The sequence below is a fragment of the Dermacentor variabilis genome, chromosome 4 (genome assembly GCF_050947875.1).
Source record: "Dermacentor variabilis isolate Ectoservices chromosome 4, ASM5094787v1, whole genome shotgun sequence".
Taxonomy (NCBI): domain Eukaryota; kingdom Metazoa; phylum Arthropoda; class Arachnida; order Ixodida; family Ixodidae; genus Dermacentor; species Dermacentor variabilis.
This window is the reverse complement of record NC_134571.1, coordinates 53,199,413-53,215,086: the sequence shown is the minus strand read 5'-3', so window position 1 is coordinate 53,215,086 and position 15,674 is coordinate 53,199,413. Positions and strand designations below refer to the sequence as shown.

Genomic DNA, 15,674 nt, shown 5'->3' with positions numbered 1-15,674 from the left:
TGGCATTATAAAAAACAAACTTATTTTCTCGTCGACATTACATTTTTCTGACTGCCCGATTACAGTCAAACCCACTTATAAGGATACCGGTTTTAACAATATATCGGTTATAACAATGAGAAGCTGCTGCACCGTCAGCTTTTGTGTGTTTCTATGGTGAAATAACCCACTTACTACAATGCCCCGATGCCGCATTATCAGTTATAACGATGAAGTTTGGCTGCTGGGTCTCCAAGCCGAAAGGTAGTGAAATGCGAAATCCTTGAAAAGAAAACGAGAAATTTGAGCTGCTGCACGATGGGCCGCTGCTCCAACAGCCGCCGCGCGCTCATTTTCTAGCTATCTCTGCGTGCCTCCATCCCATCGCCCTTCCAGCCCTCCGAGCACGAATGGGCTGCGCCCACAGCTCTACGCCGCCCCACCCTCCGAAACACGAATGGACCGCACCAACTGCTCGCTGGCTCCTCATTCAGCACAGTTCTGCAAACAGCTTAATCGCTCGCACTGGTCTTCGTTGTTTGAGTGGAAATCGTTCCTGGCCACGCAGTTTCTCGCCACCAAAACAAAAGATGGCTGATCCACCTGCTGATCATGGGCAATGCACGACGTTGCCGGTGAAAAGAAAGCACACGGCTGTAGATTTGGAAACTAAGTGCTTCTAACCGATGAGGCGATCGTCGTGACCGTGCTTGCATCAGACAGCGACGGCAGCGATGATGCGGTAGGGCAGGGGATGGGGTGGTGGGGAGGGGCACTGGCCTCCCCGCCATTATAGTTTTCTCACAACAGCTCTGCCATCCCGCTATTTTGATTTTTTCGTGCAACCCGGTTATAACAATGGAATTTTTGTGGCACCTGAATATTGTTATAAGTGGGTTCGACTGTATTTCGACATTTCCTGTCTGTGCGCGAAAAATTGGTTGGTGATTGTATTCATACCATTGTTAATAACAGGAAATGGATTGAGTCGTCTTGCCCTTGGTTTGCAGCTGGCACTGTATGTGCTGTCGTTCCTGGAGCCTCGAGACCTGCTGCGTGCGGCACAGACGTGCCACTATTGGCGCATCCTGGCAGAAGACAACCTGCTGTGGCGTGAGAAATGCCGCGAGGCTGGGCTTGAGGACGTGCAGGAGGTGCTCGGCCGACGGCTGTCATCCTGCTCTTCAACTCCACCCTCTCCCAACTCTGCGGCTCCTATCCCGTGGAAGCTGGCATTCATGCGGCACCACTACGTTGAGATGAACTGGCGCTGCAAACCTATACGAGAGCCCAAGGTAGGTCTGCCACTCTGGAACATGTGTTTTCAAGAGAGTTAGCCATTGGGCTAGTTGGTATGTGGTATTTAGAACAGGGAAAAAAATGCAAACAGGACAAGAAAAAAGGTAGACAAGGAAGCTTGCACTGTTTTATTTCTAAATACATTTTTCTCAACCTCAAGGGAAAGCTGATCAGTCTTCAGATGATGCTGCACATGTGATTAATCAATGTGTGCTCGTATACTCGGATGTTTGTGCACTGCCACGCTGCCATTGCAATGCCACATTGTTGGCGAGCATAATCAAGTGATGTGTGTAATATTAAGACATAGGCAGAGAGCTAGACTTGTTGGGGTGAAACAAACGCTGCCCAGCGAGAAAAAGAAGCCTTGGAAGGCTGGTAGCCATGGCCTGCCCTATAATTCCAGCTTGTTCTACTTTTTGTGAGACTGGCAAACCAGTCAGGCACCCACCGCTGTTGCTCGGTGGCCACGACTTTGTGCTGCTGAGCACTATGGTTTGGGGGCATGTTAACCCTAGGTTAACTGTTAACCAGGGTGTCAAATTATCTGGAGTCCCTTCCCCCACTACCCCCTTACCGTTTCATACAGTGTCCCTATGGACGCAGTCTGTTCTGCATAAAGTTTAACCTCGATATAAAGAAGTTGGTAAATTTGGCAATTTGCTTCGTTGTATAGAAATTCCGTTACTGTATATTGAAATTTGATCTCTCATGCAAATAAGTAGTCCCCATAGATTTTTCTAATGTGGAAGGGGCTACAAAATTTTCCAAATAATCGGTCACTTGGAAAAGGCAAATTTAGATAAGAAAAAAAATTAATTTGTTGAATTTGAGAGTCAGCAACGAAATATACAATTTCATGCTGTGACGACGATATTCCATCGGCAGTAAGAAGTGAAGCCAGCCACGCTTTTGCATCCACTGTGCCACTATGGCTGATAGTGTTGCCTGTAGTGGGACGTCATCATGAAAAGCACTGGCAGTTGGGACCGAATACTTCGTGTGCCTCTCACTTCCAACGTGACCCCAAAACTCTAGATTATGCAACCCTCGCCACTAAACATGTGGGAAGGCAGTGCAGGATGCCACACTATTTCAGCTCACCCAATCTTTTCACGCGCAGCAGATTTCGTCTAAAATAGGGTGCACAAGCTGCATGTGCACTCAGTCATACTGACAGCCATGCACGTGACAGCCACATGCATGGTGTGTGCCAACTTGCCCACCACTGCGCCCCGCTATCATGTGTACTAGATCACGTTACCACAAACTCGCTCCCATGCCCCCCCCCCCACTTTGCTCGCACAGGAAGACGGCGCTCATCAAGTCCCATTCTTCTCAGATCGCCCTTCGATGCTTTCAATTGCACATAAAGCATACAGTGCTTGAGGCGTGATAAGATCTTATCGCACTTGGACTTTATACACAGCATGACGAAGGTCTGCTTTGTCAGTCACCCTTGGTTGTGCGATTTGAGAGAGGCGCGTTTGCAAGCAGTTCATGTAATTCAACCAATCTTCATCCACGGAAATTTGCCTTTATTGACCTGGTACAGTCGAACCCGGATATATCGAATTCGACGGGGATCAGAAAATAGTTCGATATAGCGAAAATTCGATATGCAGATATGGGCCAAAAAAGCACTCGTGATCCTAAAAAATTGTGGCTTACTGATTGGAACAACCGCGAATCACATAGCTTGTGCACACAATATGAAAGCGCTTTATTTCACGAAAAAAAATCTCTAATTTTGGGCTGCTTTTTCCTCTGGGAAATGAAGTTTAAAACACTAGTCTCAATCTTCTCGAGACTGTCCAGGTGCGAAAGCCCAGTGCCTTCCATTTCGCCGCAACAGCGCCGAATCGGGCTGAACGCTGACGCCTTTCAGTGACTGTGCACGGACGTGTTTCTTCGAAAACACAGTTGCCCTCGTCGTCGCTGGAATTGCCGTCTTGAACACCAGCTATTCCGGCCACAATGTCCTCATCAGCGACGTCGGCTACCGCTTGAACTTCGCTGTCAGCGTTAATGAATTCATCAACAGTAACTTCGGACGGGACGGCGGCAGGAAAATTGGACAAGTCTCGAAACGCATCCTCCAAGCACTCATCGTCATCTAAAGCTTCCGGACATTAATCTCCGGCCACTTCAAGGCCTGCCTTGCCGAAACAGTTGGCTACTGTGGCCTGCTTCACGTCGCCCCAAGCGCCGGTAATCATCTGGATCGCGCCGAGCAGGTCAATCTTGAGATCGGTTCCTATGCGGAGGTTTACAAGGAGCCGTTGAATAAGTCACTTCCGATAGCCTACCTTGAATGCCTTTATGATACCCTGGTCGAGGGGCTGCAGTATCGCCGTGGTGTTCGGCGGGAGAAACTTCAGTTCGATGTGCTGCAGCTTGCAAGTCATTTGATGGGCCGAACAGTTGTCTACCAGAAGGCAAACTCAGCGGCCCAACTTGCCCAACTCAGCGTCCCAAGCCTGCAGCCATTCAACAAGAAGTTGATGTGTCATCCAGGCCTTCCTATTACAGCCGTAGCGGACGGGAAGCTGTTTACAGTTCTTGAAGCAGTGCGGCGACTTGCTCTTCCCGATCACGAATGGCCGTAGCTTGCACGAGCCGTCCATGTTGGCTGCAAGCAGTGCAGACACACGCACTTGGCTCATTTTACCGCCGTGACATGAGGTTCCACGAAAAGCGAGTGTCTTATTCGGCAACATTTGTCAAAAGAGACCAGTTTCGTCTGCTTTGAAGATTTCTGCAGGCGAAAACTTTGCAGTGATCTTCGGCCACTCCTCAGAAAGCCAGCCACTGCTGCATCTCCTGGCTGCTGACAGCCCCACTTTCGTCTGAAATGGCCTTTCCTACAATGCCATGGCAGTTTTTAAACCGTTGCAGCCATCCAGTGCCACCGCAAAAGTTCTCTTCGCCAAGAGCCGTAGCAAACCATTTGGCCTTTTCGATTAACATCGGGCCATCCACGGGAATATTTTTCGATCGGATTTCAAGAAACCACATATAGAGTGCCTTCTCCACTTTGTCAAATCAGCAGGGCGCACACGACACGCTCCCGAGCAAGTTTCCTCACCTGCTTTAAGCTTGATGTCCTGCTCCTTTTTTAACAACATACTTACACTGCGGAATGCCGAATGCGTCTGCCACAGAGGACTTTTCCCCGTTCTCGACATGCCGGATTACCTCAAACTTTCTTTCAAAGTCCAGATTCTTCCTCTTTTTTATGTCCGCGGATGCCATAGCTCACCAGATGATTGCAATCATACATGCTACACACGGCACGTTGAAACACAGGTACACACAAGAAAATGCGCGATGCGCAGATGGAGCAGTCCGAGCAAAGCCTGTTCATAGAATAAAGAACCAACGTTCGAGCGGCAGTCAGCACGGCTGTGAAGGAACGACAAAGGGAAAAGAAAGAAGAGAGCGGGGAAAAAGATCGGCGGAATATGCCGTCGAAGGCACTGTGGGTGCGATTGCCGCTTCGCTATGCTTCGTTTTTTGAGGCCTCTCTGGCAGCGACCATGCCGACCCCTCACTCTCTCTTCCTTTCCCCAGGAAGTGTGGCTTGGAAACGTCGCCACGTCTCAATGCGACACACTCTCTTCGTTGAGCTCCAATGGCCTTGCCCAATGCACACGCCGGCGGTACAGGAGGAGCGAGAGAGCTTGCGCCGGTGGGGCGCAAGAAAGGGGGAAAGGCTCTGCGTCTCCGTCGCTAGGCGACGTCTGCACATGTGCAGAGGAGGAGCCTGCTGACTGACTGCAGAAATGTTTTCCCCTGAGGACCGGACACGAATTTCATCTTTGGGAAAAGCGCACCTTCCAGGGGCGCGGTGCGCCGCGGCGTTCGATATATCGAATGTCCGACGAAAATGGAATTCGATATACTACGCAATTGTCCTATACTTTTACATAGTATTTTCCAGGATGTAATCTGTATGTTCGATATAGCCAATAATTTGAAATATGCGGGTTCGATATATCCGGGTTCGACTGTATTCCTTAGCAGTGGCAGTGAAATTTCGTTATAGAGAAATTTTATATAAACACACTGTTATATTGAGGTTCAAAATACATGGCGTTCTATGGACAAGAAGTTATCAAAAGTTAAATACTTCGTTATATTGAAAAGTTCATTGTATTTCACTTCGTTATATCAAAGTTTAACTATTTGAAGCACTAAAATCCCACAAAATTGATTCAGACCAGTCAGGCCAATACATTCTTGTGAAGCACCTGACGTTATCTTTAAGGTAACGTGCTGCTGGTCTTGCAGGTGCTGCGGGGTCACGAAGACCACGTCATCACGTGCCTGCAGTTCTCGGGCAACCGCATTGTGAGTGGCTCGGACGACAACACCCTCAAGGTTTGGTCGGCGACGTCGGGGCGGTGCCTGCGCACTCTCATTGGTCACACGGGCGGTGTGTGGTCCTCACAAATGGCTGGCTCCCTGGTAGTGAGTGGCTCCACTGACCGCACACTGCGTGTCTGGAATGCCGACACGGGCATGTGCCTGCACACTCTGTATGGGCACACGTCGACAGTGCGGTGCATGCACCTGTATGGAAACAAGTGAGTGTCTGCAGCTTTCAGTCTCTTTTTTTGGTGTGGCAGACATGTGCTGAGCTCGAGGTCATGGGTGGGTGGGTATCGAGCATGATTGTTTAATGTAGCCGCCACAGCCGGCCGCGGCCGCTGCATTTTCATAGGCCAAAATGCAAGAACACTCGGGTACTTAGATTTGCGTGCACGTTAAAATATTGTTGTAATGAAAAACTTGCGGTTATAAGCGAGTGGAGAAACCTAGGAATGAAAATGACGTTCCTTGGCAGTAGACGCGTGTGCAGACAAGCATACTCTCAAATAAAAATGTTTCACTCACTTCAAAGATGCTTTATTTGAAGAAATCGGTGATTTTCTTCTAGTGCGTGCAGCACCCATGACCGATTAGCAATGCATCTACATCTTGTACGTTGCGCAATACCTCATCGGGTACGTCATTGCACCGAGCGATGAAAATGCGAACTTTGTTCATGTGCACTAAACCATCAATGTTCGGCATGATCTAATCTGTGTTGGGTGACCCACAGTCGCCTTCCTTCGGATCATCATCGTCACTGGAGACGTCGCAAACACAGTTAGCAGTCTCTTCAGTTTTCAGGTCCACTGCCGTTAGCACCATCAGTGCCGCCGCCACCGCTGTGCTGTGGCTCTCCATGTACCCTATTTACCCAATTGTAAGTCAACTCGAATATAAGTCGACCCCCCATATCACGTGACGGGGGGGAGGAGCATACCTGTGGGTGCATTCCATAATGAAAATTTATTAGTAGCTGGCATGGTCACTGGCCTACTCGTCTTCACTTGTACCATCATGCTCACTATTGCTGCCATCGTCATCGCTGCTACGGTCCCACAGCACGTCGTCGTCCAGTGAAATTCCACATTTGGCAAACGACCGCACTACGACATCTTGTGCAACAGCAGCCCACGTGAATGCACCCAACCACACGCCACCATCAAGGAGGCTCTTTTGACAGGTCTGGTTGGCATAAGTTTACGGTCTTCTGCCGCCACCCACTTGTACTCACAGCGGAGCAGGTCCTTAAAAGGCGAAGATCTGGGCCTTTTTCCTTACCATTTCACACTTCACTGGCAGGGACCGATCATGCATTTCAGCAACGCACCACGCAAGCTTGGCCTACAGCTCCGGAAAGCGTCCCGACTTCAGCCCGTGGAAAATTCTTTGCTTGTCATCACAGGTGAAAATTTTGCTTCGCCGCAGTCGCCACTCTCGCACCACCCATTCAGAAACATCAAACTTGCGGCCCACTGCGCAGTGATTTGTTTCTTCGGCGTAAAGGATGGCAGCCTTCTTCAACGCTGCTGTGGACGAGGGCCGAATGTTTAGTGGGTCTGGAGCACTCATGACTACTGAGGAAGCATGGAAGCAGCGCATAGCCGGCAGTCGAGTCAAACCACAACCTCCTATATTTTTTGTAGGCTATGGTCGTATGCGTCAAACTATGAGCTACAGGGAAATTGAAACGTGAGCAGCGTCTGCTTTTCCATGAACTATCGATACTCCCTGCAAGCTACGCCAATCTGGGTGTGCTGCCGCAAATGGAACAGCTGCACTTCCATCGACTATCGACATCCCCCCCCCCCCCATGAGTGTTATGTGCGCTGTACATGGCGCTGTAAAACTCTAAAAAATGTTGCAAAACCCTTCTGAACAAATGCACGAGATAGTGAAAACTACAGGTAGGGCCATACAGCAAACATAAAATTGTAACTATGTTGTAGCTCCCCTGATATCTTGTTGGTATCGCTTTTTAAGTGGTGCCATGTTTTAGTTTCGATTGTAAGTCGACCCCCCCACTTCAGATTTTAAAATGTAAAAAAAAAAAATAGGTCGACTTACAATCGTGTAAATACGGTAGTCATCGAAGGAAGAGACGACTGGCAGCTTTTCCGCAACCTCTTTCCACAGGTCTCCTGGGTTGATGTCGGTCACCTCCAGGTCATCTTCAAGCTGCACAGGCGCTTTGACAAGCCTTGCTTTTCGCCAGCAGTTGCTAATGGTGGATGCCTCCAAGTTCCGCCAAGCTCCTGTGAGCATTTCCGCTGCCTGATGAATATTCATTGTGGTCGGCTGCTTTAGGCGGAGGTTGATAATCAACCGTTACACATGGCACTTACGAAATTCTGCTTTCACACTCTTTATAATGCCCTGGTCTAAGGGTTGCAGCAAGGACATGTTGTTTGGCGGCAGAAACTCCAAGTGAACATGCTTCAAGTGAGCATGCACAATGTGAGTGAGCAGTTGGCGACAACCAGTAGAATTCTTTGGTCATCCCTCCTCATTTGGTCGTCGAGTTTGATGAGCCACACGGAAAAGAGTTCTCTGGTCATACAGGCCCGTTTGTTGGCGCAGTAGTCGTACGGTAGCAACATAACCTTTTTCGTGCAGCGAGGCTTTGCTTACTTGCTGATGACGAGTGGTTTAATTTTCTTCGTGCCTGTTGCATTGCAGCAGAGCAGGACTGTCACGCGAAGATGCGACTTCTTCCCTCTGCATTGCTGCCCTTTGCAGTGCATTGTCCGGTCTGGCAGGAGTTGGTAAAAACATGCGATCTCATCCGAGTTGAAAATATTGTCTTCAGAGTACGATTCAGCCAACTTTAGAAAATGATCATTGTGCCAGGATCATTCTGCACCTTCTGTGTCAGCAGCCTTTTCCTTGCCCTAGACTACCTGCCAAGCTGTTCCGTTCCTTTGGCGGAAACGAAAAAGCCAACCCGCACTGGCGTCAAACCCAGTTATTTCAAGTGCATTGGCAAATTTGCTGGCTCTTTCTTGGAGCATCGGGCCAGACACAAGAACGTTTTGCAGTCTGGCATCTTTGAACCACGTGAGAGCAGCTTGGTTCAGATTTTGAAGGTTTCCCAGTTGCAGCCGTTTCCTCGTAGGAGCGAGTTGCGATTCCCGGTGAAGCTTGACAATCTTGTCTTGGTATTTCAAAATGGTCGCGACGGTCGATGGGGCAATGCCACGCTGTCTGCACACGTCAATTTGCTTTTTCCCTGCAATGATTTCCTCCAATACGTCCAATTTGTCCCGCAGCGAAAGCTGCTTTTGCTTCTTCTTGGTGCCGTTGCTAGCTGCATTCATCGTAGGATCTCGCGCGAACATCACCAAACCTTTGTCGGGAAGTTCTTGTAGTCTGTGGTGAAGCAGTTGGCACTCGACATGGTGCTGATGATAGCTACTGCACTCTGTTTGTTTCACCTGAGAGCTGCGGCGCTGTTACTTTTAGCCGAATTCGTAATACTGATGTTTCTCGGTTATAAAAGGGAAAATAAACTATGTGCATTATTCTGAAATATGCGCTGTATTGAAATTCTTAGTTCTGAAATATATTTACATTGAAAATATAGGCAATCTGGCAGGGATTTTTAAAATATTTGTACATTTGAGAAATTCGTTTATGTGGGGTTCGTAGCAGCGAGATTTTACTGTAGTCAGATACCACTGGTAACATGTAAATACTTCATTATATTCCTGAATAAATAGAGTTGTCTGTTTTTTCTCAAAACATACTTTTCGCTCAGTCTGCCTGTTTTTTGCAACAATAGGACAGCTAAAAAAGTTATCTCAATAACCCATGTCTCCACCTAACATGTTAAACTTTTTCACAGGCTTCAGGTTTAATAGAGCAAGTTTGATAAATGTAGTTTCAACATTCTATCAACATTCTACTTCGAAGTTTGATATAGCTTTGGCAGAAATATACAGTTTTTTTTTTTTTTGTGCTTACTGAGGCAGAATAATCTTTCTATGCTATGTTTACAAGTTGTGCTATTCACTAATGGTTTCTTTCTTTTCGTTTGGCCAGGGTGGTGAGTGGATCTCGCGACGCGACATTGCGAGTTTGGGACCTCGAAACTGGAGAGTGCCTGCACGTGCTCGTGGGTCATGTTGCAGCTGTGCGGTGTGTTCAATACAATGGGCGCCTGGTAGTTAGTGGAGCATACGACTACATGGTCAAAGTATGGGACCCCCGGAGAGAGGAATGCCTCCACACATTGCAGGTGAGCATGTTTCCTTTATACAGGCACAGTCTTTCATCTTCGTGGCAATCGACTTCATGATTAGAGGCCAACTGCAACGAAATTTTGGGGCACCTAAAAGGACTAATTTAAAATAGTGAAAATATAAAGCAATATCTGTGCAAAATTTTATGCTTTAAGTACTAGTGGATGCATAGAGAAAGGCTGGCAAAAGAATACTGTTTCGATGCCAAAGCTGAAGAAATATTGCCATTGCTGCTCACCATCAGTTATGCATGATTCGGAACCCACAGTTCCTCACCATGACCTCCAAGATTGGGTACAGCCTGTGGCTGCCTATGGCACGCTGAAATGTCTTGGAGCTGACATGCTGGGACTTTCATCACATTAGCTAATGACCAGGTGCATGTGTCCAGGTCTGTGTGCAGGCTTTGAAAATCCGCACACGAGAGTTTTTCGCAAGCCTAAAATGTTCCTGCTCTTACACTAATACGTACGTCCATAGCGCAGTCGAGCTGCGTAGGTGCGCGCACTCAAGAAAAGTGTTTGGTTGTGTGCCCATCAAAAAAAAAAAGCAAAGCGTGTGACAAACTTCAGTTAATCTTCATCTTATCGCCAACCAGCTAAGGCAATTAGTTTTTGTGAGTCTTAAAAAAAGAAAAGAAACGGAAACGCTGTGGGGTCTCTCACACCTGTACTCTTGGGACAAAGGAACGACAGTACACAATAGTGCAAACAATCACAAGGGCATTTATTGCACCTTTCATAGATCAATGCCTGCTAGCCGAGTTGCTATCCACAAAACATGCCGATGGGCGCGCGACAAATCTAGAACTCCGACTTACCGCGACCTGGTAGCGAGCGAATATGTTCGCCCCATGCTGGATCCCAACGCCTGGTCATTCGCGTGTACGGTCACGCGGACGGTGTCCAAGGCGGCCACGCGAGACGGTCTCGCAGAAGCATGGGTCGGCGCACGCGCAGCACGGCATATGTCCGTCCCGCTTGCTTCCCGAACCCAAAGAGAGAGAGCGCCTTGTCTCCCGGCGCCCGAGTAACCCCGCAGCGGCGCGACACTCGCGCCATCTCTCGCACCGCGCTTCAACCACATCGACCGCCGCAGGCGTCACGCAGGCCACGCGGCGAAGCGGAATTGCAGGAGATGGGGGGAAAACAAGATATCTGGGGACGTGCGTGAGTCGCGTATCCCCACAACGCATGCACGGCGGCATCCTTCCTATGCGCACCCCTGTGAGCACTAAACTAGCGAGAAACAAGCCATCGCCCTTTGAGTGATTGGGAATGAGATAGCCATCAGTTTCGCAAGTGCAAAAAGCCGAAACCGCCCGCGAAACAAAATCCAGATGGCCGCCCGCGCGCACGCTAATGCGCGAGCGGTAGTATATAGACGCACGGGAGCAAACTAGCGCTAAAACAAACCATGCAACCAAAACCAAGAGAGGGAGGCGCGCGAAAAATATTCCCTGTATCCCCACATAGTGGCAGCACATGACAGAAAAGAAAAAGTGAGGAAATTGGCGCACTTTTTAAACGTACAGACGGCGCCACAAATATACGGCATCGACCATTTTCAGACCTGTTTGCGGTGCTGTATATTTACGTCATTGACCTTCAAAGGGTTAAAGGGGTGCTGTTCTTATATTGATAGGTTGACCTTTCTTTAATTTACGGCTGTAGGAAGCAAAAGTACCATGTAGCAATGTGATAACGAAGTGTTTTGGTGTGTGTTGTGTTAGTGATGTGTTTTGGCTTTCTTCTACATTTGTAGGGTCACACAAACCGGGTGTACTCGCTGCAATTTGACGGGGTACACGTGGTCAGTGGTTCCCTGGATACGTCAATCCGTGTGTGGGATGTGGAAACCGGTGCCTGCCGCCATCAGCTCATGGGTCACCAGTCACTTACATCTGGCATGGAGCTACGAAACAACATTCTTGTCTCTGGCAACGCTGACTCAACGGTTAAAGTCTGGGACATCCTCACTGGCCAGTGCCTGCAAACTCTGGCTGGTGGGTAGTCTTTCGCATAATTTGAAGCCTTAGGTTGCAAGATTTTGCATGAATTCAAAAAAAAAAAAAGAAGTCCTTTGCAGGTGTATGTTGATCTGAGCAAGTGTTACACCAAAGTCGTCAAAGCTGTATAATATTCTTAGTGATGATCCGTCGTCGATGCCCTGGTCATACTGCCGCTTTGGGGCTCCCAGCTTGCCTCACTCCCTTGCAGCCTGTGTTGCTGAATGACGCTGTCAGCTTTCATCGCCACAGCCTTACAAACTCCTTCCTAGCTGTCCTTGAACTTGTAGCCAGTAAAATGTGATGTGAGAAACAACAGCCAAAAAAGAATGCACAATGAAGTTATCCATTCCAGTGAGGCAATGCGGAAGGTTACATTTATTTTTAAATTATGGGGTTTTACGTGCCGAAACCAGTTTCTGATTATGAGGCACGCCGTAATGGAGGCACGCCGTAATTAAGCTCAGGATTGGGGGTGGAACTGGCAAAAGAGTGCACCCTCACTGTTGGCAAACCCCTGCACCTTGCTACTGGGAGGCTGGCTTTCCTATAAATCTTTAGTGTCCAGCGGCTAAGCATGCTTTACAGGTGAAATTTCGCCAGCAGCATGAAATTATCGCAACTTTCAACACAAAATCAGGCACATTTTCTGAGATTGAGCAGAAATAAACACTAAGAACCATGTTTGCTCCCGCACAGACAGCATTATATTTGATTCTGCAAAGCCATCAGCAGTGTTCAAGACATACCATTTTCATCAAGAAGGTATATATCACTGGCGCTCTCTTTGGAAGAGCGAGAGCGCACGAAGCTCCAGAAATCTATTGAATTATGTATCATGCTGGCTTCAACACATTCACTGTGGTCTTAGTGATGATTGTAATAATAATAATCTTATTCGTAACATGGCACTCTAGACAGCTCGCAAGACTAAATGTAGGCTGATGCCTGTGCTCTAGAGCATCTGAAAGCCAGCCATCTAGAGCAGGAATTTGCAGGGTGCAGAAGGCAGCCCCCCTCTGTGTGCACACACACAAGCACACAGTCCATGGGTGCACAACATGCACGATTGCCAATTCAGTCCGGTCTCAAGGAGAAGGAGTTCGAGTAGCCGTGGGGGTGGAGAGAAAACTCTGTATGCCAGATATAAGCATGGAGTTGTGGTGTCAGGCCGCACAAGCGTGATGGGGCTCAGGCTGTGCTGACTGCTTGTTCAGATGGACTGAAGAAAGATGAGTGCTGTCCAGAGAGCTGTCAAGCAACCTGCGCAATGGACAGACTAGTGCAATGTTGCACTGGTACTGCAGGGATGGTCTCTTAAGGGCTTTGCGGCAATCCTCGTAGGCTGACATGACCTTGCGACGACCGAAAAGACGGGAGTAGACCGTGTGTGTTGCCCAGCACTGAACAAAATCAAGTTTGTCAGCGACGTGAGTTTGGTACAGGGACTATACTGATAAGCAGTACTCGAGCCATGGCAAGATCATAGAAGTGTAGAGTGCTCGGAAAATCTCAGGTCCACAGGGAAAGAAGACACGGGACACAAACCCAAGAATGCGACGATCTTTAGATAAAGTGCTGATGACATATGCAGAAAAGTTGTGTGAAGGGCTGGATGTTACACCCAGAATGGGAAGGGCCCGAACAGTCTTATAGAGCTGCCTCCAAGAAAGTAGGTTGGACACGTATCAGCTTTGTTGTGGCTGATACTCATGGCAGCATTTTTTGCAGTGCTACTACAAAGTTGGTTATTGTAGGCCCAGTCGTTCACCTTTACGGAATGTATTTACTTCAAGCTCATATGGAAGTGTTAACTTGTTAGTCAGACACATTCTGCGAAGAGTTGGTCTTTTTCCTGACTGCAGTTAATAGTAGTGCAGCGAGAAACATTTTAATAGAAGCTGAAGAGATTTGGGCAATTTAAGCATACCGATTGCACAAAGCATTGATGACACCTTTTCACCTTCCCCGCAATGTGCTCGCACCATCTGCTCCCTCCATAAACAAAAAAGAGATCAAAAGCCAATTATAATTTAATTGACTCAGTATGTGCTGCTTCTCAAGCAGGAATCGAAGCAATCCTGGTATACACAGCTGCACGCATAGGTCTTGCATGATGCAGGTCCTCCTATGCATTGCACACAGTGCACATATTGCAAACGGATCATTTCTTTTGGCAGTGCTCAAGTAAAAGGACACACTGACTCAAACATGACTGTGCTGTGTCATGTTTCCTTCAGTGCACCAATGTTCTTGAGAGCTGCACGAGCTATTCCCAACTAGCCTGTGCACTCAAAAAAAAGTGAGTGAAGGAGTACTGTGAATTTGTGCTGAACTGGATTCACATGCCGAGTAGAATAGCGCACTGTCAGCTGAAACGGACGGCATGGCTGATGACGTGCATACTTTCCATTGTTCAGCCACTAGTGTCTTTCGCTTTCAAAAGTTACTGCCATTGGAAACAGCGCAGAGCTCACCCACTAAACTTGGGTCACCTGAGACCACGTATAACATGCCACGGTTCACCACCCAAAGTTCCACTTGGTTCATTCACCTTTTCACCCACCACAAGAAGTCAGGAGTGCCATATTTTAAATCGTTGCAGTGCCAAACGGAACTGAAAATTCATTTCCTTTGACAGAGTTTTTCAGCTGGGCTCATTCACTCGCCAGTTATGAACTCAATGAATGTGCTAGGCCTACGTGTAACATAACCAACATCGGCGCTAGGCGAGCGCTGATTATCGAAACTGCGGAGTTTGGAAGCATGTTTCCATTTGTTTCGAGCACGACATAATACACCTACACCAAGCACAGAGGTTGCGGCAATCGTGATTCGGTTAGATTTGTTTGGCGTCGTTAGAAGTCGGTTCGGATCCACGTCGCACTGCCATAACCTACGGTTGTCGGTTGTGTCAATGTCGGCCTACTATTACAACACTGTCCTTCAGGAACACTGTCCCGCGCATTGTGCGTCCAAAGAACTCGGACGATCGTTGGCTTCGGCGATGCATTGCAGTCTCCTATTGGTGCACACTGGCGAAGCGTCTCCACGCGTTGACGAAATTCTAGCATCGTCAGTTGACAAAATCTCTGTGCGTCGCCACACTTTGCCCTGTTCCCGGCCAATGCTTTTGACAGATTGGTGCGTGCCGAAGCTTGCCGATGCGTGCCAGTGGTCGGGCCTAAATGATACGTTTGGTGGGTCAAAATCATGCATCGCAATATCAACTGGTTGAAAGGCAATCTGGCAGCTCTCACTACACAGCTGCTACTGCATGCTGCTCCCCACTGCACACACTGCATCGTAAAGTCTGCACTCTGCACAGGTTCGATAACACTGAGCATCAGAGAAATTAAGAGGATCTGTTTTGTGATTATAGAGTGGCACATTCCCAGTGGTAATTATTTAGTTACTGAAGTTGGCGTCAAAGAGTGGCACACACCTACTGGCACATACCCCAGTGAGCCAAGTTGGTATCAAATGGGTCCATTGCAGAGGAGCACAGACTGAGGGCCATTATACACAGTGTTCTATGTCAGTGTGAAAGAGATTCATTTAAGAGTGGTGCTTGCCCACGTCCCATACCAAGTCCTGCATCCCCAATGAACCATGTCAGCGTCAGAGACATTCATTCAACATTCAAGAGCGGCACATAGGTACTGTAGGAGTTGTCGGACGATCTCGCCGCTGCCACCACTTGTAAGGGTTGTAGGTCATAGGAAGGAACTAGGTGCACAGGATTTATTTACAGATATTTACATTAGAACAAG

General features: G+C 48.1%; 1 protein-coding gene across 3 annotated transcripts in view; it reads left to right on the top strand.

The window, feature by feature from the left end:
• The window catches only part of LOC142579158 (F-box/WD repeat-containing protein 7-like), a 37,575-nt gene that overhangs the window by 14,077 nt on the left and 7,824 nt on the right, over positions 1-15,674 (top strand). For all 3 annotated transcript variants that reach the window (XM_075689103.1, XM_075689104.1, XM_075689102.1), the window contains exons 7-10: positions 990-1,274; positions 5,572-5,867; positions 9,694-9,889; positions 11,658-11,898. In XM_075689103.1, coding sequence (XP_075545218.1) covers positions 990-1,274; positions 5,572-5,867; positions 9,694-9,889; positions 11,658-11,898 — 1,018 coding nt within the window. The remainder of the gene's footprint in view (positions 1-989; positions 1,275-5,571; positions 5,868-9,693; positions 9,890-11,657; positions 11,899-15,674) is intronic.